Below are 27,300 nucleotides of genomic sequence, written 5' to 3'. Positions count from 1 at the left end.
CCTTACAGGATCAATCAAGCCTAAATTTTTTTTAAAATAAGTTTTATTCCAAAATTTCCCTTAGTGGTAGGCGGCAACAGCAATAGTCGGAATACCCTATTTTTGCCTTCCACTCAATGAAAGACCCAAAGCCCACTACTAGAGGCCTAAAGAACTAAAAGTGGACCTCGGCCATTTTGGTGGCGACCATACCCCTTTGAACAAATTTTGGGCTTCGGTTTGATTTGGAAAGAGAATGAATTTATGAAATCTTTGAAGAATGCATCGAGTCTCAAAGAAGAGAATATACTTGTGAAAGAAAGATACGCCTACAAATTAAAAAGCATACTCACGATGTCCTCTATCTATCAAGTCACTCTTCTGATGATATCTCATAGACCCCTGCAAAATACAATCAAGCATATCAGTGCTCATGAGCAAAAATAAATAAAGAATTTCAAAGATTTAAATGTCAACATGAGAAGACAAACAGATGAGAGTAGCTCAAGAAAGAGAAGATAACAAAGAGAACATGAAAAATGGCAAAAATACACATATGCAAATGATAGTCCCACCATAATGCTTTATCCTGATAGCACCCCTTTCGGCAGGAAAGCCCTGTCCAAATTCCCAGTGTGTGCTTAAACAAAGCAACCAATCTCTAGAACCATTACCTACCTCTCCAAGTTGGCATACAAGTAAGAAAAAACTGACATGTTTTTTGCCATTAATCCATGATACTATTACTTTTACCCCCACTTGAGGAAGATGAAATGGTAGTCCAATGAGCACCAATCCCAAGCATCAAATCCCTGGGGGAAGCAGAACCTTTCCAATATCTAAACTACCAAGATAAAAAAATGCCTTTGCATTTACAGAAAATCAAATCCCAAGGAGAGGCAAAAAGCTGAACTATTTCCCAAATTGATGTGATAAAACCATCTTCAACAATCCGTTTACACCCAATATGCAACAAATGGTCCACCTAAGACCCATCAAACAACAAATTCACTTAGTGGTTACTTCACATAGTACCCTTGATTTCCAGTTCCAGCCAAGCATCGGAAAGCTTTATACAATATCAATCCAAGACGATGAATCCCTACGCTAAGCTTCAGGTTGCACTAGCTACAAATTTTAGTTCTTGCAGTTTCAACTAATTTCATCCACATCTATGCTCTATTGGTGATTACCAATTAGTAATGCGGCTTAACAGCAGCCTCACAACCGCTTCCCTCATCTATGCAACATTCATTAAATTGTTGTGTGTCAACATAATCAGATTTCTGTAACCTATCTCAACTCCTTTCTTCAAAGCTTCTTTGAGTGCTATGATTCTTGAAGCTTGCTACCAAACACTCTGCTATAGCATCCTGCAAATAATTTGTTTCCAAATCAGTCTTGCAAAAAATCTTTTACCCCTTGGTTTGCCCGTTTCTTCCTTTTGCCCTCCACCAACAATAGGATTTCTCATTTGGGTTTAGAGTAATCTTCCACATTTGCACTTGATCAATCTCCTTCATTTGTAGTCTAGAATTTGTTTGAGCATGCTTATACCAGTATAACTCTAGAAAGTTGTTGGGGTCCCCTTTGGTCCATCTGCATTTTGGGCCCATATAATCGCTATTTTCCTTAGTAAATTGATGCGGGAGATGCAAGAAAATTATTATTTAATATTATTTATGTTTACAAGTCAATTGTATTTTTATGTTTTAGGTCCTAGTAGTTTATTAGGCTATTAGTATTTTAATTTGGAAGCAAGGTTATTTTTGTAATAAGGCAATTAAGGTTTCCTAGCCAATTAGAACTAGGGTTTAGCAATCCTTTATAAGCAACCCATTGTACTCCTTGAGGAGATAGTTGATATTTTGATGAATAAAAAAAATGGCCGTTTGGTCTTTCTTTGGTCTAGTGTTGACTCTAGGTCTACCCTAAGTACTGACTCTTAGTAGTTTCCTCGCTTGGTGCTGACTCCAAGCAAGGCCTAGGTGCTGACTCCTAAGTCATATCCCTTTATTTTATCATTATTTTAGTTTTTTTTTTGGTTGTCCTGCATCATAAATCCTTCAAATCCTCACTGAATTTCCTTTCTAACAACACGTTATCCACAAAGCTAATATTGGATTGAATGAATTTGAGTTTTTCCTTTTCAGCTTCTACTTCAAACTCAAACACTCCAAACACTTCTCTGTTCATGAGTACCAATCTCCGCCTCACTGCATATATCTTATTTACTGGTATAACTCACACTTTACTCCCAAGCTGTCCTAATCAGTTCCTCACATTCAGAGTGGGTTAACCATTATTGTTTTCGTTCCCTAAAGGGAGGTCTTCTCTCTTATTTACTAGTTATCAAGCTGTCAAAGGTCTGAATAGCAGTAATGAAGAGCTGAGCTCTACTACTCAAGCACAGCAAGCCATCAAAGTGATGAAGAAGAAGAAAGATACTAGCAGAGATGCAACGCAGAGCAAGAAAGTCATTTCAGTTAAAAACAAGTAGTTTAGATGTGTAAATGTAAAGCTACAAGTAGTTTTAGCAATGTATTTAAATGACAACAAGAAGCACGTGTAAGATTTTTTTATGCACACGTGTTAGTGCAGTTAGAATAGGATTTCTTTTTCTGTTTTTCAGTTAGTTGGTTAGACTCTAGATTCTTCTTTCTCCCAGCTATAAATAGCTAGATGTAATTAGTTTCTAATTAATGAAATCATTCTCTCAATCATTCAGATTTCACATGGTATCAGAGTAGAAAATCGCTTTCGCTTAGAGTTCTTCATTTTCCCTCTTTCTTGTTCTTCAATTTCTAGATTTTTCAATTCCAAAGCTTCTGAAGCTTCTTCAATGGCTTCCACTGATTCCTATACTTCTGCTTCCTTAAGCACCATTGATGTATCTCATCCTTTCTTTCTTCACCATGCTGAAAGTCTAGGCACAGTTTTGATTTCACAGCCTTTGATTGGAAGTGAAAATTACTCAGCCTGGGCAAGATCAATGGAGAGAGCACTTAGTGTTAAGAACAAGCTTGGTTTTGTTGATGGAACAACTATTCTTACTCCTTCCATGGCAAAGGAGCCTCTGGTTGCTCAAGCATGGACTCGCTACAACAATATTGTTGTCACTTGGATCCTTAACTGTGTATCACCAAGAATTGCTACAAGTGTGACATATCGCAACACTGCTCTAGATGTTTGGAATAACCTTTGAGAGAGATTCTCTCAAGGCAATGGGCCTAAGGTTTTTCAGTTGCAGAAAGATCTTGCTAGCATTTCACAGAGTGATACCATTGCACTCAGCTGACAATTCTTTGGGATAAGATCCAGAATTTTAGTCCCTTTCCTTGTTGCTTATGTGGTAAATGCACACGCAATGTCAATGGAAAGATTGCAAGTCTTCAACACAAGGATTCAGTCATGCAATTGCTGATGAGACTCAATGAATCTTTTGCCCTTGTCTACTGATTGATCCTTTGCCTTCACTCAATAAGGTTTACTCCTTGTTGATTTAAGAGGAGAAACAAAGGTCAATTGGCATTGGAAACTCCAATGGACCTTTTGTTGAGTTTAATCGCTCTTGCTACAAAGGTCAATTTTGGGCCTAGATCTTCCTCAAACGGTGGTTACAAGAATCAGAAGAATAGCAAAGAGAGACCTGTTTGCAGTTACCATGGTGTGATTGGACACACTGTGGACAAATGCTACAAGATTCATGGCTATCCACCAGGGTATAAGTCCAAATCAAAGAATGCTTTGGCTAATCAAGTGTCAAACATTGATCTTGGACTTGATTCTTGTGCACAATCCCAAGTTCAGTTTGGATCTCAACCATAATTTCCTCGGTTTCCTTTTGGGATTCAATCTCAATTTCCTGTGCAGAATCAATTCCAATTCCCATTCACACCAGAGCAGTGCCAAAAGTTACTTGCAATGATTGGTGGACAGGAAGCACCTTCAACCTCTCTAGGAATGGCTAACAAAGTTTCCCTTCCTCCACAACAGACCACCCCTTTGGCAGGTATCTTCTCTCAACCTAATTTTGGTATTAAACATTTGGTTTTTGCTGCCAAAATTGTGAATAAGATTTCTTCGCTCAATACTGTTTTACCCAGGACCTTACTTGTTGGAAGACGAATGATTGGAGTGGGTGAAGTGAGCAATGGACTCTACTTGCTGCAGCATCCTTCTTTTTATTGCTCTTACTACTCTTACTTCGTCTAAACATACCAATGTTTTCTCAGCTAAAGCTTCTACTCTAGATATGTCTACTATATGGCATTTTAGGTTAGGTCACCCGTCATTCAATAAGATGTTACCCCTTAACAGTGTTTTACATTCTTTTCTCTGGTGTATACACTGATGTTTGTATTGTTTGTCCTTTGGCAAAACAGAAACGTTTATCTTTTCATTTCAATAATAACATGTGTTCTTCTGCATTTGATTTGATTTATGTGGATGTATGGGGACCATATTCTATTCCTACTCATGATGGTTATAAATATTTTTTGACTATAATGGATGATACAACCAGATCAGTTTGGGCTTTCTTGATGAAGTCTAAATTTGAAGTTAGACCTCTCATTATCTCCTTTCATAAAATGATTCTTACTCAGTTTGGTGTTAGTTTTAAGGTACTACATTCTAATGATGCATTTGAGTTCTGTATTGTTGACTTCTTTAGTGCTATTGGCATAATTCATCAAAAGAGTTGTGCTTACACTCCACAACAGAATTTTGTTGTGGAGAGAAAGCATCAACATATCTTAGCTATGGCCAGAGCTCTACAGATTCAATCCCACATTCCTATTGCCTACTAGGGTGAGTGCATACTCACTGCAATTCATCTAATCAATAGGCTACCATCCCCTTACTCAATAATTTGACTCCCTTTGAAAAAAATTTCAATGAACCTCCTACCTATAATCAACTAAGGGTATTTGCTTGCCTCTGCTATACATCCACTATAGCTCCTAAGAGGCCATAATTTGATCCTAGAGCTTCTCACCGTGTGTTTCTAGGTTATCCTTTTAATACAAAGGGTTATAAGGTCCTTAATCTAAAAAATAGAGCTATTTCTGTCTCTAGGGATGCCATTTTTTATGAACAAAATTTTCCTTTCTCTCCCACTTTTTCAAAATTTGATTCTCTGCCTCCTCCAATTCCCTTGCCTTCTAGCACTCTTGATTTTCATGATTACTCCATTCCTATAACCACTACTCTTGTTGACAATTCTACTAGTCCTGTTGTTGTTCCTACTTCTACAGAGTCCAATGTTGATATATCCAATCCAACAAAAACTATTGTTTCTGTTGATGTCCCTATTCCTGTAGAACCTCCTGCAGAAGCCATCCTTTAATCTGCCCTTGCACCTGATGCACCCTTACTTGCACTTATTCCTGCTCCCATCCCTGACCAAGTTAATCCTCTTAGGAGGTATACTAGACCTTCCCACAAGCCTTCTTACCTTACTTCTTACCATTACAACCAAGTCCATTTTCCTTCACTTGCTGCATCATCCACCTCAGATACTCCCGATCCTCTTTCTTCCTTCCTATCTTATGATAAGTTGTCTTCTTGTCATAAACACTTTTGCAATATGATCTCTATTGTTGTTGAACCTAAGTCATATGGCCAAGTTGTTCTACATCCTAGGTGGCGGGATGCCATAGCTGCTGAGATTGTAGCCTTGGAAGCCAATCACACTTGGACTTTGACACCTCTGCCTTCTCACAAGAAGCCCATTGGGTGCAAATGGGTATATAAAATCAAGCATAGGTCTGATGGTTCAGTGGAGAGGTATAAAGCAAGGTTGGTTGCCAAAGATTTCACACAAAAGGAAGGTTTGGACTATAAAGAAACTTTTTCTCTAGTTGCCAAAATGGTCTCAATTTAGAGTGTTCTTGCTGTGGTTGCTATGAAAGGCCAGTTTTTATACCAGTTTGATGTCAACAATGCCTTTTTGCATGGTGATCTCAAGGAAGAGGTTTACATGGCTTTTCCCCCAGGCTTTCACAATGAGAGGGAGTTGGTTTGCAAGTTAAATAAGTTCCTTTATGGTTTAAAACAAGCTGGTTTTCTAAATTTTCCATTGCCTTGATTTTTCAATTGGGTTTTCAGTAGTGTAAATCTGATTATTCACTATTCACGAAGAAGAACAAAGGTGCTTTCATTGCCTAGTTAGCTTATGTAGATGATCTTCTTATAGCAAGTGGCAACAAGGCAGCTGTGGATGAGTTGAAAGTGATGCTGGACTAGAAGTTCAAATTGAAAGACCTTGGTGAGTTGAAATATTTCTTAAGGTTGGAAGTGGCCAGATCAGCTCAAGGCATTAATCTTTGCCAAATGAAGTACATGTTAGAGTTGTTAAGTGACACTGGTATGCTTGGTAGTAAGCATGTGAAGACACCTATGGAGCAAAATCTAAGACTTAGCAAGTATGAGGGGCAGAAGTTAGATGATCCCAGCTCATATAGAAGGTTAATTGGGAAGTTGTTGTACCTTACTATCACCAGGCCAGATATCACCTATGCGGTGCATAGGTTGAGTCAATTCATGTCTCAACCAAGAAAGCCTCACCTTCTTGCCACAAATAGGATTCTGCATTACTTGAAAGCTACACCAAGTCATGGAATTTTGTACTCAACCACTTCAAAATTGCATATCAAAGCCTTTGCAAATGCAAATTGGGCTTCATGCCCTGATACTAGAAGATCAATGACAGGTTTTTGTGTTTTTTTTGGAGATTCTCTAATTTCAAGGAAATCCAAAAAACAACAAACTGTTTCTAAATCATCAGCTAAAGTAGAATATAGGTCCATGGCAGTGGCACTGTGTGAGGTGATTTGGTTACTCTATCTTCTTCGAGATTTTCAAGTAGAACATCCTAGAGTAGCTCTACTGGTTTGTGATAGTCAAGCAGGCCTGCATATAGGAGCCAATCCCGTGTTTCATGAAAGGACTAAGCATATTGAAATTGATTGTCACATTTTTCAGAGATAAGGTGATGGAAGGCGTTATAAAGCCTTTTTATGTTAGAACTAAGTCATAGCTACCAGATTTACTTACCAAAGCACTTAGTGCTCAGCAAATTAGTTTTCTTTTGTCCAAGATGAACCTTATTAATAAACACAATAAGCTTCATCTTGAGGGGGAGTTTCAAGCTGTCAAAGGTCTAATTAGCAGTAATGAAGAGTAAAGCTCTACTACCCAAGCATAGCAAGCCATCAAAGTGAAGAAGAAGAAGAAAGATACTAGCAAAGATGCAAAGTAGAGCAAGAAAGTCATTTCAGTTAAAAACGACAAGTAGTTTAGATGTGTAAATGTAAATCTACAAGTAGTTTTAGCAGTATATTTAAATGACAATGAGAAGCACGTGTAATATTTTTTTATGCACACGTGTTAGTGCAGTTAGAATAGGATTTATTTTTCTGTTTTTCAGTTAGATGGTTAGATCTAGATTCTTCTTTTACCCAGCTATAAATAGCTAGATGTAATTTGTTTCTAATTAATGAAATCATTCTCTTAATCATTCAGATTTCATACTAGTCGAGGTAAAATTTTAGCATATACATTATAAACGCACGAAATCCAACAAACAAATTGTCAAGGGTTCAAATTTCCCTCTCTATTGTTGTAACTATCAAAAACATCCCACAAACACATCCAAAAAGAGAGAAAAGAAAATGTAGCACTCAGTAACAGATTACTATGAGTATTCCATGTCTATCTTTCAATCTCCCCACATAAGCATTGGCCATATGTAATTATAGTAGAATGAAACACCATAGATTATTAGTTTTGCACAATAAAGATTGGCTTTACCAAAAATCAAATTTAAACTATTTAGTAACAACCAACTAAACAGTAATTATGGATTTCATTAGTTCAATTGGTAAAATTTCTTATTGTCTAACTAAATGCATTGACATTAAAAATCAATTTCTCTCTCGTCTTCGAATAAATTACATGGGTTCAAATACCATTTACATTTAAAAAAAAAAAACTAATTGGTATTTTGTTCCAACAATAAAGAAAAATCATTATGAAATAGACACCACAAAGTTAAATCACATTAAAACCATTTAAAAAGGAAAAGGCACCATAAATTAAAGAATTTGGAGGTGAATAAATAGTAATTACCTGACTTTCTTGACAAGAATGGCCTTGAGTTTTCTAGCGAGGTCCTGGGGTTTAATCTTACGCTCGAGGTTCTTTTGGGCCAAAATGAGCTTCTCGGAGTTGTTAATGTGGTGGGTCTGTTGATTCCTTATTAGCTGTTTGATCCCACTTGACTGCATTTTCCGCTGTATCCACGTTAGTGCTTGCTCTAGGTTCCCATCTCGTATCTTCATTCTGATCCCCCTCCATTGTTGGAGCTGCTGTGGAAGATAACGTTGCCCGAAACACATGGAGTCGATGGTCTGATTCGGGTGTCTGAATCGGCTTGATATGTGTCTCGCCATTAAGTTTGAGTTCATTTGCTATGATTTCTGGTTCTTGTAGTGCTTTGCTTTGAAGAAACGAATGGGTTTTGTGGGAGTTGCAGCAAGAGAACAGTGTAATAGATACATCACTTGACTCTCCCTTCTTCTTCACCGATGCAAACTTCTCACACCTCACAACCAGATGCACCTACTCAACCAACTTACCCCATGGCCACCCGATCCAAGAATATCACCAAACCAAAAATCTTCACTTATGTTACTATCCGTTATCGAATCCCTCATGCTCTTCTTACTGATGGACTAAGATGTTGATAGTAGCACATAGTAAATGATTTCACACTATTTTCGTCCATAGCCGTTGGGAAAATATCAAATCAAGAAGGATTACATAAATTTGTGGTTTTATTTATTTTTAGAATTAAAATTGTGGTTTCAAATACATAGTCTCTAATCCAAAAGTTTACAGATGAAAAAATGCATATTGAAACATAAATTCAGAACCAAGTAAACACCTGATATGAGAGTTTATGCTTTAACAGTTTAACTGCAAAAACTAAATCATAAAACAGGGTAATATATTGGATCAATTGTTCATCTTCAAATTTTATTACATAATAATACACCCAACCCTCCTCAGTCCTCACACATAAAATTCTGGCAGATAATATCATGTTTATCTCAAACACAAATTACATCAAATTAAGAATCAAGTACATTTTCCACACTGGCTTATTTAAACGAACATGGGAGTTCAACAAAAAAGAAAGTAAACAATCGGAATGACATAGCCATATAGGACAGACCAGAGAGGATCTATATATGTGAAATCCTGACAGGCACAGAACTCATACAGATACTTTTATTTGAACAACAATCTGAAAATTGATAGAATCAGTGTATTTAGATGCAGTTGAAAAGGGAATAAAGCAAACAAATTTTCAATACCTCTGGGTGTCATTGATAATATGCCAAGATAGAGTACACCGTCTGTGCGATACTGAGAATAAGTGCGAATAATGCGGCAGTGAAAGCCACTACTGTCCAGGGGCTGCTGAAATGGTTGTGAATGACTTCATTTATATAGGTCATCCTCTTCTTCTCATGGTACTTCTGAATGTTGGACCTGACGTCTCTATATATTTCAGGGTTAGGAACCAAGTCAGTGCCTATCTCATTAAAGACTAGAGCCACTTCTTCATCGCTGCCAAGTAAGTTGCGGAGTATGCCCTCTTTCCTGAGGTCTATAACATCTTTGGCTTCATCTATGAGTGAATCGAGGAAGGATATGTAAGAGGTAACCCCGTAGTCATTTTCAAAATCTGGGCACATCTCGTAAGCTATCAAGTTGAAGAACTTGGGTCCGGTTGAGTCATCCACTATTATTGGAGGCAGACTAAGTGTTCCGCCGTAGAAATTCCCTTTCTTGATGAAGGTTATGTTTCGCAAGCAGTTATCGTTGCTGGACTTCAAATGAATTCCTACTGCTTTAAGCTCCTGCACGTTGCGAAATGAATTCCAATCTTCCTGGTTAGAGTTATTTTCAGGACTTGTGGGAGTGCAGCCTAGAAGTCTGTTCCGCAGTTGATCCAGAAGGTGAACTGGTTGAACTGGTTCTTTATTGGGTGGCGTTTCCTCTGTTTTTTCACCCTCTTTATTATTTTTGGTTGGCCTTTCCTTTGTTTTTTCTGTCATACTTTGCATATCGATGAAACTTTGGACCGACTTCCTCAATTTTTCACCCTCATTACTATTTTTGATTAAATCATCTAGAATTTGATAAGGAAGTTGATTCTCCAACAAGAATAAATCCTGTTGCACAAAGGCCACTTGACCATTTTTAATTTTGAACTCTTTGACATTCTTCTCAACAACAGAGTCTATGAATTTCAGTGTTGCACAACCATCCACAAACAACATCCATGCAAGAGCTTCGTCATTATAATTGTGAATCACCTCCTCATCGAAACACTTCCTTAGTTGGTCGATGTTGTTCTTAATCACCATATACAATTGTTTATCAGTCTTGCCACTTTTGTCAATGAAGTTTTTTGCCAATGTAAGCTTGTATTCCTCTGATAATCGATACTTCGGCTTACCATGATGGATAGGACCAATTGATACCACCCTCGGCTCACAGTAGTTTTTGAAATGTTTGTGATCTCGCAACAATAGTACCTGATGGTTCCCGCAGTTTAGAAATTAACGAAGTAATAATTGACAATAATATAGTAAATTACAGTAAATAACACTCCTATTATACAAGTAACATGTTGTTCTACAAGAACCTTATTCAATAAAAAAAAAAAAATTAAAAAAATTAAAAAAAAAAACTACATGATTCTACACTATACCAAACAACAAAAGTTTCAATAAAGAAATATATATATCTATATATCTATATATATATATAGATATATATTTCCCCCCCCCCCCCCCCCCACATTATATATATATATATATTTCCCCCCCCCCCCCCCCCCACAATATATATAATATACAAGAATTACCCACTCTTTATGTCTTTCTTCTTTTATTTCTTATACATTTTATATATGTCGGGATGGCTCCATATACTTTCCCGCTCAAGGCAACAACTTTAAGTTAAGAATTTTTCTATATTTGAATCTTAGCTTTTAATATTATATATATAAATTTAAAATCCATAAATTCTTGCCTTTTGAGATGCAAAAAATTTATAATTCAATTTTTGAATTTTTAGTTGATAATCTTTCTAATTGATCTACTTAATCTTGTTGTGAAATAGTAATTTTAAGTACGATTGTATCAATTTTAGTTTTTTTTTTTTTTAAATCTTTACAAAAAAACTGTATTAAGTTTTATTAGTAAAATTCTACAAGCAATAAATACATCTGGGAAAAAAATCTAATATTTTTATATAGCCAATAATTATGATATTTCATGTCTCAACATTGTTGGGATTATTTTTCTAGTAGAAAAAGAATATATAATAAAAGAAACACTATCTACAATATAAAATTATAATATGACAATGATAAAAAAATTTTAAAGCGTAGAAAAATATATTCTAATATATTGAAGGCACTATTTCCTCACCTAAAAATGGAATCACCCAATGGCCTCAAGATGCCTAAGTAAAGGCGAATCAACACATAACTTAATGATGAATTAATCCCAATTAAGCCAATATTAATTTTAGATAGGGAGTAATTAAAAGTACACGTTCAGGTATAAAATTTAACAAAACGAGATGAAAATTATTATTATTATTTATTTCAAAAAAAAATATTCATTACCTTAGGTAAGGTGATGCATGATGAAGGAAAGCTGAAATCTAATTCCCAACTTTGATTTTTGTATTGAAAAATAGAGTGACTGATATTTGGTGTGTAACCATATGAGAGATTTTGTGTCTTATATTGACAACATAACTTGTGGGAGTTTGGCTTACAAAAATTGAAACCTGAAACTGTTAGATGCATTTGATAATCAATGATCATTCGACATGCTTACAATATATATTGCTACCTAGAATTTCAAATTAATTGGATTTCTACTGAGCCACAATTTTGGGAACCTTCTTGAGTGGTGGAGAGAGCACACAACTCATCTATTTTATAGTAATAAAAACTATAGTTTTTGGAACTTTATCTAGTGGGGGCCTTAGGCTAGACATGGAAAAATTGGACCATGTTAAGGACATATTTTATGTAATTGGCTAATCCTTTGATAAAATGCACTTTACTTGTAATTGGATAGATTTAGGATGAGTTTAGTACTTCAAGAAATAAGAGTTTTAGTCAAGTGTTAAAGCCATGAAGATTAGACCAAGAAACAAGTGAAGAAAAGTTGTTCATTAAAACTCGACAGCAATCTCGACAGAAAGGACTTCTATCGAGATTTAAAGTCGAAACTTACGAAATTAGAATTTCTAGATCCGATTCTCGGGCCAAGCTTATATATTTTTGTAGGCTTTTTTTTTTCCTCACAACCCTAGATATATATAAAGCTTATTTTAAAGGCCGTCACATAAGAGAATGTATGTAGAAAGTGCCCTAGTTCATTATTCTCTCTAAAGAAGCTACTACGTCTTTACGCCAAGGATTTTGTGACCAAAGAGCTTCCTGATCTTCATCGTTGATGAACTCAAGAACTTTGAAGCCAACAACCTCTTCAAGTTGCTGGAGTTAGTCATGTATTGAGATTCGTGTATCATTGGTTAATTATGTACTGGGATTCATGCATTGAATGGAAAGATTGCCGCTACAATACAAGTTCAATTGGGTATTGGGTAAGAGTTCAACTTTAGGTTGGTATTTCAGGATAGGCTAAAGGGTTTGGTAAGATTCCTTATACTTGTAACCGCTTATGATTGATAATAGTGGATTCTTAGAAGTGGTGACCTTAAAATCATCCGGTGGGGTTTTACCTTGGTGGTTTTCTCCATTCATAAACAAATTACCTGTGTCAAATTTATTTTTTGCTGCATTTAGATAATTTGGTGATTTGTTTGTGTTGCCACGCTATTGCATAAAATTTGATTTAATTAATTAACTGAGGTAATTAATTAATTAATTGCAAAGGGTCAATTCATTTTAACCCAACAGACTAGACTTAAACTAGAATTTTTTTACTCAAAGCAAAAATGAGCAAACCCGTGGCTTGACCCAACCTAATTAACTTGTAACCCAATCCATTTTTTTTTTTTGGGTCAACCTTTTTTTTCTTTCCTTAAAAGAGAAGGTGCTAGGTTGGAGGATTATTAAATTTGGACTTAGCTAATTGTGCTAGGACTCAATTGTATTTTCTTTATGTTGTAGCTGAATTCAAGGACAGCTGTGCCTTCATAGAGAGAGAGAGAGAGAGAGAGAGAGAGAGAGAGAGAGAGAGAGAGAGAGAGAGAGAGAGAGAGAGAGAGAGAGAGAGAGAGAGAGAGAGAGAGAGAATGGAATAATTGTTATTATTCTGGATTCATGCTACTACAATACTGCCAGTCCCCTTTATACAATCTGTAACTAACTTCTATAACCAACTCTCTCAATCCATAACCAACTGTGCATAACCAACCCTTGTACAGCTGGCTAACCTACCAACTTCCTTTATCAACTAACTCTAGCACAATCCTATACATGTATACAATTCTATCACAATCAATACAAGTATACAAGTATACAATGTAAACTAATACAACAACACTACTACAAGCCACAACAGCCCTCAATTCAATGAACTAATACACAATCCTAACAGCTAAGCTTGTTATATGAAACTATTATCATTTGGTTCACTCTATAAAGAGTGAGAGTATTTTTTTTTTTTGAGATAGTTTTAACTTATGACGTCTATTCTTGATGATACTTTTTATTATCAGACCAAAACACCAATTGGTTTTTGGTATAGGCGGGAATTGAATGTCAGATATCTTATTCAACCATCAAAGACTTTACCAGTTGAGTTAACTGGAACTCATGTAAGAGTATTTAGGTTCTTTTCTTATCTACTTTTCTAGAAGTTGTATAATGATTGTTGAAGTATTTATGTGGACCTTGACCAAAGCTATTGCTTTTCACATCAAAGTAGTTGCAAGAGAATTAGAATATTTATCTATTTTTATTGTCCTCTACCTTTGTATTCCAACATCTATCTATTTTCATTCTCCTGTAATATAATCTAGCTTTCGACTAAGATAAATTGTTCATAGTAAACTCTTCTCTTTTTCTTCATAACTTTGTCCTACTTGTCCTTTTCCCCCTATGGTGGGAACTTTTATTTTATTCATAGGAAGAAAAATGATACTTATTTCAAAATAAATAGGTGGGCTTTTGGATTTAAAGAGTGTTGATAATTTTTTCTTCTAAAATGGAAGTGTAAGATGGTGGTTAGAAAATGCTGGAGGCTTGCAATGTGTTACGCTGTCACATATTGTGATTATATATGTGATAGCTAGTAAGACAAGAGACGAGTGAGGGACATAAATCCGGGAGTATCTACAGCCAAAATTGCTTCTTTGATGAAAAAAGTTTATGTTCACTACACTAATACTAGTATATTTATGGTTTAAATATATTACCAAGTGGCATATATATGTTTTCTATTTTTTTTAAGTGAAAAACTACGGGTCTACCTGAACTCTACCCGACCCGTTTTCTAACCTGCTAATTATGATGAGCTGTTTTCAGCTTGAAACCATTTTCGACCTGAACCCCGACATGACCCGACCTATTTGCCATGTCTGCCTTAGGAAAAAGCCCGAGTGACCAATACCTGGAGCTGGTATACATGCATCAAGAATGTCAAGACTCTTTTATATAAATAGGTTAATTACAAATAAATTAAATAAGGAATTAAATGACAAAACTAATGATGAAATAAGTCACAAGATAGTGGGAATAATATTTTGTAACAACTATTATTATTATTTTTTTGAAACAACTAGTCTAACATAATGGGGTCAAGAGTTTCATAGTAAATTTTGCGACAACATGCATTTTTTTTATATTTTTTTATAGGATATATAGAACTACTTTAATAAAAGAATTTTGATAATTGAATGCACAAATTAACACAACCTTTTGTATCTTTGGTTTTGTAGTCCATCGATTCTTCCCTTTGACTTGCGCCTCCTTTAATTTCTTAAAGTTCTCTTTCTCGAAACTGGTACTATATATCTCATTCTCATGGATTGTTATACTCAGCTTCTCGGTTGCAACAACAACACTGACAGGTTGATCATGGCCTACGCTTGCTTCACCAGCTTCTCTTCTTTCAACTTTTCTTGAATGAATCTCCTCCATGGAAATTACGTGCTCCATTATGGCTTTGGTTAGTGTTTACCAAAACAAGGTAACTATTATGATGATAACCGATTGATCAAATATTAAACATTAATTATATATGCTAAGGGAAAATGGAAACGTTAGCTTGAAGCAGTTAGTCTTTTAACTTTATTCATATGCCAAGTCTGGAATCAAATGTAAACACTTTTATGCACTAGTAACTTGTTTTACGACAAGTTTCATGAGAACGAACAAAACTATTTTCACCTTTTACAAAACAAGGTTGTTAGAATTTGAGATTTTACGTACTTTTTCAATACACTGATGATGATTGTACCTTTATCTTTATGCAGCAGGGTTGGTATTATATATGTATATCTCTACTTTTGTAAAGTTTTGCTATGATTCCACCTACCAACCAGTGGATAAAGGGTCCAGGGACCTTACCCCCTTACCAAGTTACCAAGTTCAAAAAACTAAAATGCTGATAAATGATTGATTGTCAATCCCGGCAGCTTAAGCAGAATGGATACAGAGATCATACTTGGGACTCTAATTCTATGATAAATTACCAATTATTACAAAAATTTAAGCTTAATCATTAGTATAAGTTTCATCAGTTGTAAAACATAATTTCATCAGGTGACATTAAAATAATTTAGTTTAAGTGAAAATTTATTTCCAATGTTTAAAAAAAGTCAAAACTTCAACCAAAACTCTTCAAAATTTCAAGAATTTTCTAGTCTAATATCATTTTTTTAATGAAAAATTTACACTTAGATGAGGCGCATTTGACATGCAATATAAAGCAATTTTATATTTTATATTTACTGTCTTTTTTATTTTTCAATATATTCATTGAAATAATTTCTATATTTTATATAGAATACTTGAATAGTTTGTGCACAAGCATGATATTGGGCAATTAGTACTATATAATAAAATGTATTTTTAATCTATCAAGTGACAAGATTTTTGTTGTGCCAAGTAGTTGCACTCTCCTTAAGTCAAGTGGCCACCCTTAATTTTTCGACAATAACCAGCATATCATGGGATGGAACTATGATTAGCTTACTTAAGGCTTTAAACTAGGTAATTTTCTGAGAGTTCATTTGGTATTGCTATAATAATTAGAGCTTTAACGGTAGAGCTTTTACGATAAAGATTTTTAATTGAAAAGAGTTTTAGTGTCTAGAAAGTTTGTTAAATTACAATGATAAGGTGTTTGAAATTGTTGCTCCCATTTGCAAACCAATAGATAAAGAGTTTTAATACGTTAAAAATTATAAAAGATGACATATTGAGTATTATTATATTATGTCCATTTATTATTGAACAATGCAGAAAAAAAAAAAAAAAAAAAAACTACAATACTAAAATTAACCTTGAAATTCCAGCTTAGAATAAGTCCCTAAAGAGTATGTCTTATAGATGAATTATGCAACGTTAACACATCCTTTTCTAAAGCATACTATTTGGTGATGCTATTGCTTTCCCTTTTTATTCATAAAGTTACATATACTCTCTCCAGGATATCATATAGCAAAATTCTCTTTCGCTTTTTTTAACTTTTTTATTTTTTTCAATTCTACTTGGTAGCTACGCCAGCATCATTGTATTATTATATTTATTTCTATTTGTTACAGTACGCTTTTTTCACTGGTATAGCATGAACCTTTTTGACCCACATGAATAACGATCACCTGATATATATCTGTATGGGGATTATAATTTAATTTGTTTGGGTATATATTATTATCTATAGGATTTGGATAATGCTTGGCTCCAGTGCTTTAGTTACAGTAGTGCACGGGGGTCACACAAGTTGGACACGTCCCAAAAATCGGACACTTGTCGGAAGAGGCAAAGTACTCCTAAAAAAGCTAAGTAACCGTATAATACGCGTATATATATATATATAACCTTTCAATTACTCTGCCTCCTCTTATTAGCTAAGAAAAAACCAAAAAGTAATCCCTAATTACATGAAAAAACAACTCTGACACAAAAAAAAAAAAAAAAAAGTGAAAAAGTTAGGTGGTATAGAAGCATTCATGACACTTTTTAATCAAAATTAAAATTTTCATTTTTTTTAAGTCAGTGTTTTTATTGCACACATTTGTGCATGTACACATTTTTTTTTTTATACAAGATAAAATTTCTATTCTAACCTAATTTAAATGTATATGTGTGTAAAACTTTCTCTTGAAGACTTGAACCCTGATCCTTACCTCTCACACCCCATAAGCATATATACATTTATCAAATACATGGTGTAGCAATAGGTTTTTCACTTAAAAAAACTCCTATCTACCCCCAAGATTTAGCATGTCACTATTCACAACCTTTGGAAGTTTATCCCAAAAAAATTTACTTTTTTATTTTTATTTTTATTTTTTGGTATATGTTATTTTTGAGATTTTGATATTTAGTTTGGGTTATTTTAGATAATGCGTAATAGAATATTACAAAAATCAAATTGGATCCATGTAAGAGATTATTTAATAGAATATTCATGCAGGTTACTACTTAAGTGACAAGGAATTTCACTCCTTTAGGACTATTAGGGTTACTATATATCATTGTTTACTAGGGTTCCATTCAAAACTTATAACAATTCTCCTTCCAACCTTTTCTAGTGCAATAAAAGACTTTGTTAGAATTTAAATCATAATTTAACAGCAAGGGGGTATTTTTTTCCGTTTCCAATACTTAAAAGGGGGAAGTTGCTCAATTTTAAAGTTTATGAGTGAATTGTGGAATACCCCAAAAATAGATTTTTTTTTTTTTCTATTTTTATTATATTAATTCTAGCATGTAACATAATGTTCATGTTTTGCTGAGCATGCATTTTAAGCTACAAGAATCAATTGAATTACTTATAGGTGCCTCTCAAAAAAAGAAAAAGAAAAAAAGAATTACTTATAGGTGAGTGGAAAATAGATAAGGAATATTAATATTTTATAGAAATTTACAAAGTGTACTAAGGTTAGAATTTAATAATGTGGTTCTCTTAACAATTTAAAAAATAAAAACAAAAGTTATTTCTTTTTCAAAACTTGATTTTAAAGTGTTCAGACTGGGAAACCACAATTATTTATTTGTGTTGGTAATGTGGACCACATGTTGGATTGACTCGATCAATTCTCCAGAGAATGGACTAAGAAGTTGATAGTAGCACATGGTAAAAACTTGTGAATGATTTCGTCCTATTGTCGTCCATGGGCGTTGGGAAAAATATCAAATCGAGAAGGATTACATAAATTGTGGTTTCAAATACGACAATCAGGTCTCTAATCCAAAAGTTTACAGATGAAAAAATGCACATTGATATATAAATTCATATCCAAACATAAACACACCTGATATGAGAATTCATGCTCTAACAGTTTAACTACAAAACAAAATCATAAAATAGGGTAATATTTTGGATCAATTATTCAATCTTCAACTTTTATTACATAATACTCTCAACTCTCATGTTTATCTCAAACACACATTACATTAAATTAAGAATCAAGTATATTGTCCACACTAACTTATTTAAACGAACATGGGAGTTGGACAAAAGGAAAGTAAACAAACGGAATGACATAGCCATCCATATATAGGACGTACCAGAGAGAATCTTTAACAAATTTTCAATGCCTCTGGTCTCATTTTGATAATGGGTGATAATAAGCCAACATAGAGTACACGGTCTGTAAGACACTAAGAATGAGTACAAATAATCCGGCAATGAAAGCCACTACCGTCCACGGGCTGCTGAAATGGTCGTGAATGACTTGAGTTATCCAGAGCATCCTCCTCTTGTCGTAGTATTGCTGGATTTCGCGTCTGACGCCTTTGTATATTTCAAGGTTAGGAACCAAGTCGGTGCCTATCTTGTTGAAGACACGAGCCACTTCATCATCGCTGCCAAGGACATTGCGGAGTATGCCTGCATTCCTAAGGTCTATAACGTCTTTGGATTCGTCGATGAGTGAATCGAGGAAGGATATGTAAGACGAGACTTCATAGTCATTATCAAAATCCGGACACATCTCGTAAGCTATCAAGTTGAAGAACTTGGGTCCGGTTGAGTCATCCACTATTATTGGAGGCAGACTAAGTGTTCCGCCGTAGAAATTCCCTTTCTTGATGAAGGTTATGTTTCGCAAGCAGTTATCGTTGCTGGACTTCAAATGAATTCCTACTGCTTTAAGCTCCTGCACGTTGCGAAATGAATTCCAATCTTTCTGGTTCCAATCTTCCTGGTTAGAGTTGTTTTCAGGACTTGTGGAAGTGCTGCATAGAAGTCTGTTCCGCAGTAGATCCAGTAGATGAACTGGTTCTTTATTGGGTGGCGTTTCCTTTGTTTTTTCACCCTTTGTTTCTGCTCTCATACTTTGCATATCGATGAAACTTTGGACCGACTTCCTCAATTTTTCACCCTCATTACTATTTTTGATTAAATCATCTAGAATTTGATAAGGAAGTTGATTCTCCAACAAGAATAAATCCTGTTGCACAAAGGCCACTTGACCATATTTAATTTTGAAATCTTTGACCTTCTTCTCAACAACAGAGTGTATGAATTTCAGTGTTGCACAACCATCCACAAACAACATCCATGCAAGAGCTTCATCATTATAATTGTGAATCACCTCCTCATCGAAACACTTCCTTAGTTGCTCGATGTTGTTCTTAATCACCATATACAATTCTTTATGAGTCTTGCCACTTTCTATAATGAAGTATTCTGCCAATGTAAGCTTGTATTCCTCTGCTAATCGATACTTTGGCTTACCATGATGGATAGGACCGATTGATACCACCCTCGGCTCACAGTACTTTCCAAAATCTTTGTGACCTCGAAGCAATAGAACCTGATGGTTCACGCAGTTTATAAATTAGCAAAGTAATAATTGACAACAATATAATAAATTTACAATAAATAATATGTTTTTTCACTTATCATTGCAAAGATACATGTTAATAAATTTATTTGGACAAAGTTTGGCTCCAACTATCAATAGGAAACTAACATAATATTATTACTTGTCAAGTGCAACCACTTAACAATCCTAGTGAATCATGTGCAATCGAAATGCATTTCATCTTCTTATTGGTGGTTAAAGTTCAAGACTCCAAACATATTTGAAGTCAAACATTTTCCAATTTATAATAGTAAGATTAATAAACTATAATTATCCTCGACATATAACTTAAGGCATTCGCACCACCGCATGTGATGAACATTTAACTTGTATTTTAGTGGGTTCTAGTTAACTCAATTGATAAAGTTTTTTGTGATCAAATAAGAGATTTGAGATTCAATCCTTGCTTACACCAAAAATCAATTGGTGTTTTGATCTAACGATAAAGAACATCATTAAGAGTAGACGCCCTATATATGTTGAAACTATTTTTATAAAAGAAACACGTGTATCTCAACTAGTGTACTGAGTTTCAGCATCCCAAAAAAAAATCCTAAAAAAAAACCTACTGTACTTAGTTCATTAACTCATTAACCTCAGCATATTCATAAAATAAAAATAAATAAAAGATACATGAGTCTATAGTCTACACCATACCAAATAGAAAAAGTTTCACTAAAGAAACATATTTTTGGAAAATTCTTGTTTAATCTGCAATGTGAGATTTATATTGCTAGTACAATGTATAAACATATAATTACCCCATGTTTTTCCCCATAATATAATATCAAAGAAGTGCCCCTCTAATCTCTACGTCTTTCCTAATTTATTTCTTTTACAATTTATGTAGGTTGTGATGGCCCGATACAGTTTGAGACTTAAGGCAACAACTTTAAGTTGAAATTTTTCTATATTTAAATATTAACTTGTAATATTATAATTTTACTTAAAAAAATTAAAAAAAAATTCAATCTTCTTGCTTTTTGAGATACCAGTTAGCTCCATAGAATTAGGTTGACAAACTGTGAACAATTGTACCACTTAGAATTTTAGTTAATCTTGGTGCTCAATTGTAAACATGTTCTAGTACAAGACAAGTGAAGATTCAAGTAATGATAGACTCAAGAAAAATAGAAACTGGACTACCACTATGCTGGTTTTCAACACTAGCTCGACATGTCGAGATTCACTTAACTCAGCTAGTTGAATTGAAGAGCTTGACCAATCAAGAATCGTACATAATAGATCTAGAAGTCTTGTTTTCTTAATTAGCTTAATGTTCTAGGGTTACTTTCACTTCAAGTCTACTATATAGGCAACCTAAAGCATATTTTCCAAGTCTACCGAATAGTAGTTTATTGTACATAGATCTGAAATTTTTCAAGCTCTCTTAAAGTATCAATTGGAGAACTAGTTCATACCAAAGATTTGGCGATCAAGTGAAGTTGCTGCATCCAGTTTACATCCAAGTTGCTAGTCCAAATCTTTGGGAGGTGTTTTTGGAGTCGTGTTTTCGGTTTTTTTGTTTAGTCATCATTTTGGTTGTTTATGTGTGATCCATGTTTATGTGATGTTTATCAATTCAGATCTAGAACATAATTAATCAAATTAATTACTTGGCTAAGAATTGGTTAATTGCTTTACAATTGGGACATAAAATCCTAACAATACAAAAATGACTCTAATTTAGTTCCTGCATTCAGGTTAAGCTAAGTTCTCAATTATAGTTGATAATATATCTCATATGTACTTTATCTTCTTGTGAAATAGTCAATCTTAAGTATGATTTTATTAGTTTTAATTTTAATAAATTTATTTACAAAAGAAAATGTAACAATTTTTGTCATTAAAATTTTACAAGCAATATATACATTTGGGGAAAAATATAATCTTTTTATATAGTCACTAATTATGGCATTACATGTTTTAACATTATTACAATAATTTTTATTGTTATTTTTTGTATAATATTTCAAAATATTTTAATATTATTTTGATGAATTTCATATTCATTTGTGGGGTTTTCATCAGTGTAGTCGATACCGTATCGATATCGGCCATACCAGTTGGTATGCACCATACCGATACGTATACCAGTATCGAAATACCAACGTTTCGTGTCTGTTTAAATACCGGGTGTACCGGCTATACCGGCCTATTTCGGGCAATACCGGCCGGTACAGAAAAAAAAAAACTTCTTTTTTTTTGTTGTAATTTTTGAATTTTTGTAAAGGCAAAATGATAACTTATTTGTATTAACTTATTGGTATTATTTGTTTTCTTAGTATGCAATGAACAGTTAAGCTTTCTATTTTTCATATTGTGCTTTTTTTTTCTTCTTTTAATTGATGCTAAAGTCTAAAACTATACATAATTTGTTCTGAATTGAGGTAATATTTTATGGTAATATTTTATATTTATTATAATATAAATATAAAAAATAACGATAATCCCGAAACGGTACACCGGTATCGATCGGTACCAAAATATATCGTTCCACAAGTCATATCGGTACAGCCTCTGGTACAAGATTAACTCCCTTTGTTTACATATATATATATATATATATATATATATATATATATATATTAGTGAAATTTTCAAATTTTAAATATCAATTTTTTTGATGGGTTATTGTTTGTTTCTCTCTCTCTCTCTCTAAATTTTTAAATATCAAGTTTTGTTAGTAAAGTGCAATATGATCAAGAGATCCAATTTGATATTTTATAGTAGAAATTTAAAAAATAAATACTATCTATGATATAAAATTATAATATTACAAGGATACATAAATTTTAAAGTGTAGAGATGAATTCAACACATAACTTAACGAATTAGTAAGTACCATCTCATCTAACAATTAAATCACCCAACAGCGCCAAGATGCCTAAGATGAATTCAGCGCATAACTTTACGAATTAGTATCAATTAAATCAATGTAGAAAATCAAATTCCAAGGTTTTGGTGTAAAATTTAACAAAAATGGATGGAATTTATATGTAGTAATAATAATAATAATAATAATAATATTATTATTATTATTATTATTATTATTATTATTATTATTATTATTATTATAAAGTTTGTTTCCTTTACCTTGGATAAGAAATCTAATTAATTTCCAACTTTGATTTTCATCTTGAGGACTAGAGTGATTGTTTGGTGTGTGGGTCATGTGGGAGGTCTTGCTTCTTACGTTGATAATAGACCTTGTGTGATTTTGGCTTACTAAAATTGAAACCTTACACCGTTTGATGAAATTCATAATCAATGATGATTTGGTATGCTTATAAAAAAAATTTCTTTGAGCTACAACTTATAGTTTCAGTTGGATTGGATTGGATTTTGAGCTACAACTTATAGTTTCAATAAAAAAAAATGGGTGAGTTGTTTTTACTAAGCCACAATTTTGAGAACCTTCTTAGGTGGTGGAGAGAGCGCACAACTCACCCAGTTTTTCATTGATAAATCTACAGTTTTACAACCTTTATCTAGTGAGGGCCTTTAGGCCTACGTAAAGGTCTTAAGTGACCTAAGCTTGGAACCGGTGTACAAGCATCAAGAGTGTTAAGACTCTTTTATATAAAGTCAAAATAGTTACAGGTTAATTACAAATAAAATAAGGAAATAAATCACAAGATGATGGTGAAATAAATCACAAGATACTGAGATAGTGGGTATAAATATTTTGCAACTATTCTAACTTAATGCAATCAAAAGTTTCATAGTAAATTTTGTGAAAAGCATCATTTAAAAAAAAAAGATATATAGGACTACCTTAATTAATAAAACAATAATTATATTTTGATTAAATGCACAAACATAACCTTTTGTATCTTTGGCTTTGTTGTCCATCGGTTTATCCCTTTGAGTCGCGCCTCCTTTAATTTCATAAAATTCTCTTCCTCGGAACGGGTACAACCTGTCTCATGGATTGCAATACTGAGCTTCTGGGTGGCACTAGAGACAATGACAGGTTGATCATGGCCTCTGCTTGTTTCACCGGCTTCTTTTCTTTCAACTGTTCTCGATATCATCTCCTCCATGGAAATTATATGCTCCATTCCGGCCATTGTCAGTGTTTTCCAAAATAAGGTAAATATTGCTATGATAGCATTGATCAAATGGTAAACTTTATATCTGCTAACTGAACATGAAAACGTTACCTTGAATTGTTTAGACTTTAGAGTCTTCATTACTTTATTCATATAACAAGTCTGGAATCAAATGCACACACTTTTGTGCAAATGTGCACTACTAATTTGTTTTACGACTCAAGATTGATGAAACTGTGAATGAGAAAGAACAAAACTATATTCTCATCACCTTTTATAAAACAGGCTTGTTATTTGGTTTATGATTTAAAATCATGCACACTTTTCCATTAAACGAACAACTGTTCTAGAGCCATACATTTTACCACAACTTCTGCATATGTCGACTTGTAATTTAATTATAAAACTTACACATGGATTCCCTTATTGGCACTTAGTGAAAAGTAATTCAATCACTTTTTAATATGAGTGTAAATTGTGACATAGTTTGTGCTCTTAAATCTTTTTAATAAACAATGGTTGTACCTTCATTTTTATGCAGCCCTGTTGGAATTACACACTTTTGTGTGTTATGTTTCCTGATCAGTGGCTTAAGGGGCCAAGTGGCCATACCCCGGGCCCGACAAAGCTTGGAGTTTTTCATGAGCGAAAAATTTAGGTACAATACATTAAGTTCCTTAATTTAATTAAAATATATAATCATATTGATTAATAAAGTACAAATAATATTATCTTTGCTAAGAATAATTAAATTTAAAGCCACTAATAATTCCTTTAATTTGGATATTTCACTATTAATTATCCTGTTGTAAGTATATGCAAATTAAGAAGAATTGATACTTTATTGAAAATAAAGACGTTGACAATTTAGAAAACATTTGAAACTTCAATTCCCAAAGAACATCTTAAGGATCTCCAAGGACAAGTTTTATTGTAGATAATTTAGTTGTTTATATTAAAAAGAAAATTGCTGAGAACCTAATATACATATTTGACTATGTCTTGGGAGTAGAAGTTTAAGCATGGACATTTCCGTTCGAAACATCAAGAGGAGCCAATTAAGTTATAAAACCCATGGCATACATATTTGGTACTTAATTATCTTAAGAACAAAGTTCGGCTCTAACCATGTTTGAATTCTTGGGCTTCAATGATCAACAAGAGATGACATTAATTAGTTCTTGTCATGAGTCATTTAACCCAATCGACTAAGTGAATCATGTAAATTACACATAATATGACATATATACTATTGGTAATTGGAACCTAAGGCTCCAACATGTTTGAAGTCAAACATTTTCTTTATTTTAAATCTCTAAATGAGTATTAAATGCAAGTTTAATATTGGAGATATTTAATAATATTTTTAATTTGTATTTCCTTTTATACCTACTTAGTAACATCATGATAATTGATTAAAGATACCTGGCTAGTATCTTCATCTTAGCACATATTATTAAGGTTGATAAACGCTCTTTGTTCAACATCTGTTGATTTGTAAAATATTTCATTTATATCTTGAAGTATCTTCATAATTTTTTTATACTATTATATATATACCAAAATATATAATATGTAAAAAGAAATAAAAATATTAAATCTATCACATTTTAGTTTGATCCCTTAAATGATAACTTTTTTACTCCACACCACTACTACCAACGGGCCTGGTTTATAGCATCATTTATTTCCTAAAGAAAGGAGAAAGCATGTTCCACTTTTTTTATTAGCAAGTTTGGCATAAGCTCTTTTAATTGCAATGGAAGTTTTGTTTGTGATTCTATCTTCTCATAAGCCTCGTAATAAAGCAAAATAAGATGTCCGTGCTATGGTTCGATTGTACTGAAAATAGAAGTCAAGGTTATCTTTTCTCAATAATAGGTCAGAGAATAGGATGCTGCTTCAGAGTTCAGACACTGAGAACAACTGTGATCATGTAATACACGAGAGATCAACCGTGAAGCTGGTGAAATAATTTGAAAATTTATATAGTATCATGTACAATATAATAAAACTTTGGTCTTAAAAATCATGGTCATGGCCAAATAGCCACATTGTCTTTATGCCAAATTGCTACCCTTCATTAAAGAACTTGATAAACTACATAATTCCATAAAATTTAGGGTGATTTCAAATTAAATTCTGGATTTTAAAAAGAGTAAAAGTATAAATTTTTTAATCTTTTTATACCACTGCCTCAATGAGCTACTATTAACTAAAACTAGTAGAAATTCTTATCCATTATGATTAAAACCTATCAAAATATATATATATATTTTAAAAAAAATCTTCCATGTGAAATTATAAGTGCTATAGTACAATATCAGTCATTTAGTATTTGTTTTCAAAATAGCATAGTAAATTAATACTATTACGTACATAAACTCATGTAATGTCCTAATTATATTCATACTAGTAAATTACCCGTGCGATGCACGGATAATGTTATAATGTTTTATGTAAGATGATTTTGAAGAATGTTGTACATGTATTATAGCATAATTGTTATAGAACTTTATTAATAATGAGTTTATCATAAAAAGCAACAATTATAAATTGCATACATATATCTATTATAATTATTGAATTGAAATAATGAGAAATAAAAAATAAATTTAAAATATTAAAAAACACTCCTATTTCAACGTCAATATTTAATCACATCCTATTAAAGTTCAAAATTAAAACTAAAATTCTAGTGAGTGCAGTTAGTGCCAAATTTGCCAAGTTTAGATTTGAAAACACTCTGTTATTTTTTGTAAGTATCCCAAGCTAATATCAACATGACCATTTGCAATATGAAGTAATTTAAAAGTCACAAACCACAATGGTTAAAAAGTAATTACAACATATAAATTTGGATGATCCCTTAAAGCTTTCAAATCTTCAATCCTTCATCATACATAGAAAACTTCATTAATTTTGCATGCCTTAAAATTATAAATTATTATTAATTAAAAAAGAAAAGTTCTTTCTAGTTGAAAACATTAAAAATAACATCCCAAAAGAAACAACGGGGTAAAATAAAACTGGCCTCAAAGAAATACTCCAATTCTGATGATACATTTGTGATTTTCGCAAATGTGCAAACTGTGGAGAGAGAGTCATTGGATATGATTGGATCCTTTGCAGATTGGCGACAACGTGGCGTGGG

General features: G+C 33.2%; 2 protein-coding genes across 2 annotated transcripts; both read right to left on the bottom strand.

Moving 5' to 3' along the window:
* Positions 1 to 9,043: 9,043 nt before the first annotated feature.
* Positions 9,044 to 15,220, bottom strand: LOC142611204 (UPF0481 protein At3g47200-like). The gene is made up of 2 exons (XM_075783253.1): positions 14,966 to 15,220; positions 9,044 to 10,592 (listed from the first exon to the last, which is right to left on the bottom strand). The coding sequence occupies exons 1-2, from the start codon at positions 15,206 to 15,208 to the stop codon at positions 9,372 to 9,374; spliced, it is 1,464 nt and encodes a 487-aa protein (XP_075639368.1). The 5' UTR covers positions 15,209 to 15,220; the 3' UTR covers positions 9,044 to 9,371.
* Positions 15,221 to 18,609: 3,389 nt separating this feature from the next.
* On the bottom strand, positions 18,610 to 24,194 carry LOC142611157 (UPF0481 protein At3g47200-like). The gene is made up of 2 exons (XM_075783206.1): positions 23,919 to 24,194; positions 18,610 to 20,040 (listed from the first exon to the last, which is right to left on the bottom strand). The coding sequence occupies exons 1-2, from the start codon at positions 24,162 to 24,164 to the stop codon at positions 18,829 to 18,831; spliced, it is 1,458 nt and encodes a 485-aa protein (XP_075639321.1). The 5' UTR covers positions 24,165 to 24,194; the 3' UTR covers positions 18,610 to 18,828.
* Positions 24,195 to 27,300: the final 3,106 nt, after the last annotated feature.

Source organism: Castanea sativa, chromosome 9 (assembly GCF_040712315.1).
Source record: "Castanea sativa cultivar Marrone di Chiusa Pesio chromosome 9, ASM4071231v1".
NCBI lineage: Eukaryota > Viridiplantae > Streptophyta > Magnoliopsida > Fagales > Fagaceae > Castanea > Castanea sativa.
This window is presented reverse-complemented; position numbering and strand designations above follow the sequence as displayed.

What these genes read in the sequence shown, in the direction of transcription:
- LOC142611204 (XM_075783253.1), bottom strand. Translation starts at nt 15,208, where the DNA reads ATGGAGCACGTAATTTCCATGGAGGAGATTCATTCAAGAAAAGTTGAA. An exon ending in CAAAACCAAAGATACAAAAG is followed by an intron (nt 10,593 to 14,965) that starts GTTGTGTTAATT and finishes GGGAACCATCAG; the next exon opens with GTACTATTGTTGCGAGATCA.
- LOC142611157 (XM_075783206.1), bottom strand. Translation starts at nt 24,164, where the DNA reads ATGGCCGGAATGGAGCATATAATTTCCATGGAGGAGATGATATCGAGA. An exon ending in CAAAGCCAAAGATACAAAAG is followed by an intron (nt 20,041 to 23,918) that starts GTTATGTTTGTG and finishes GTGAACCATCAG; the next exon opens with GTTCTATTGCTTCGAGGTCA.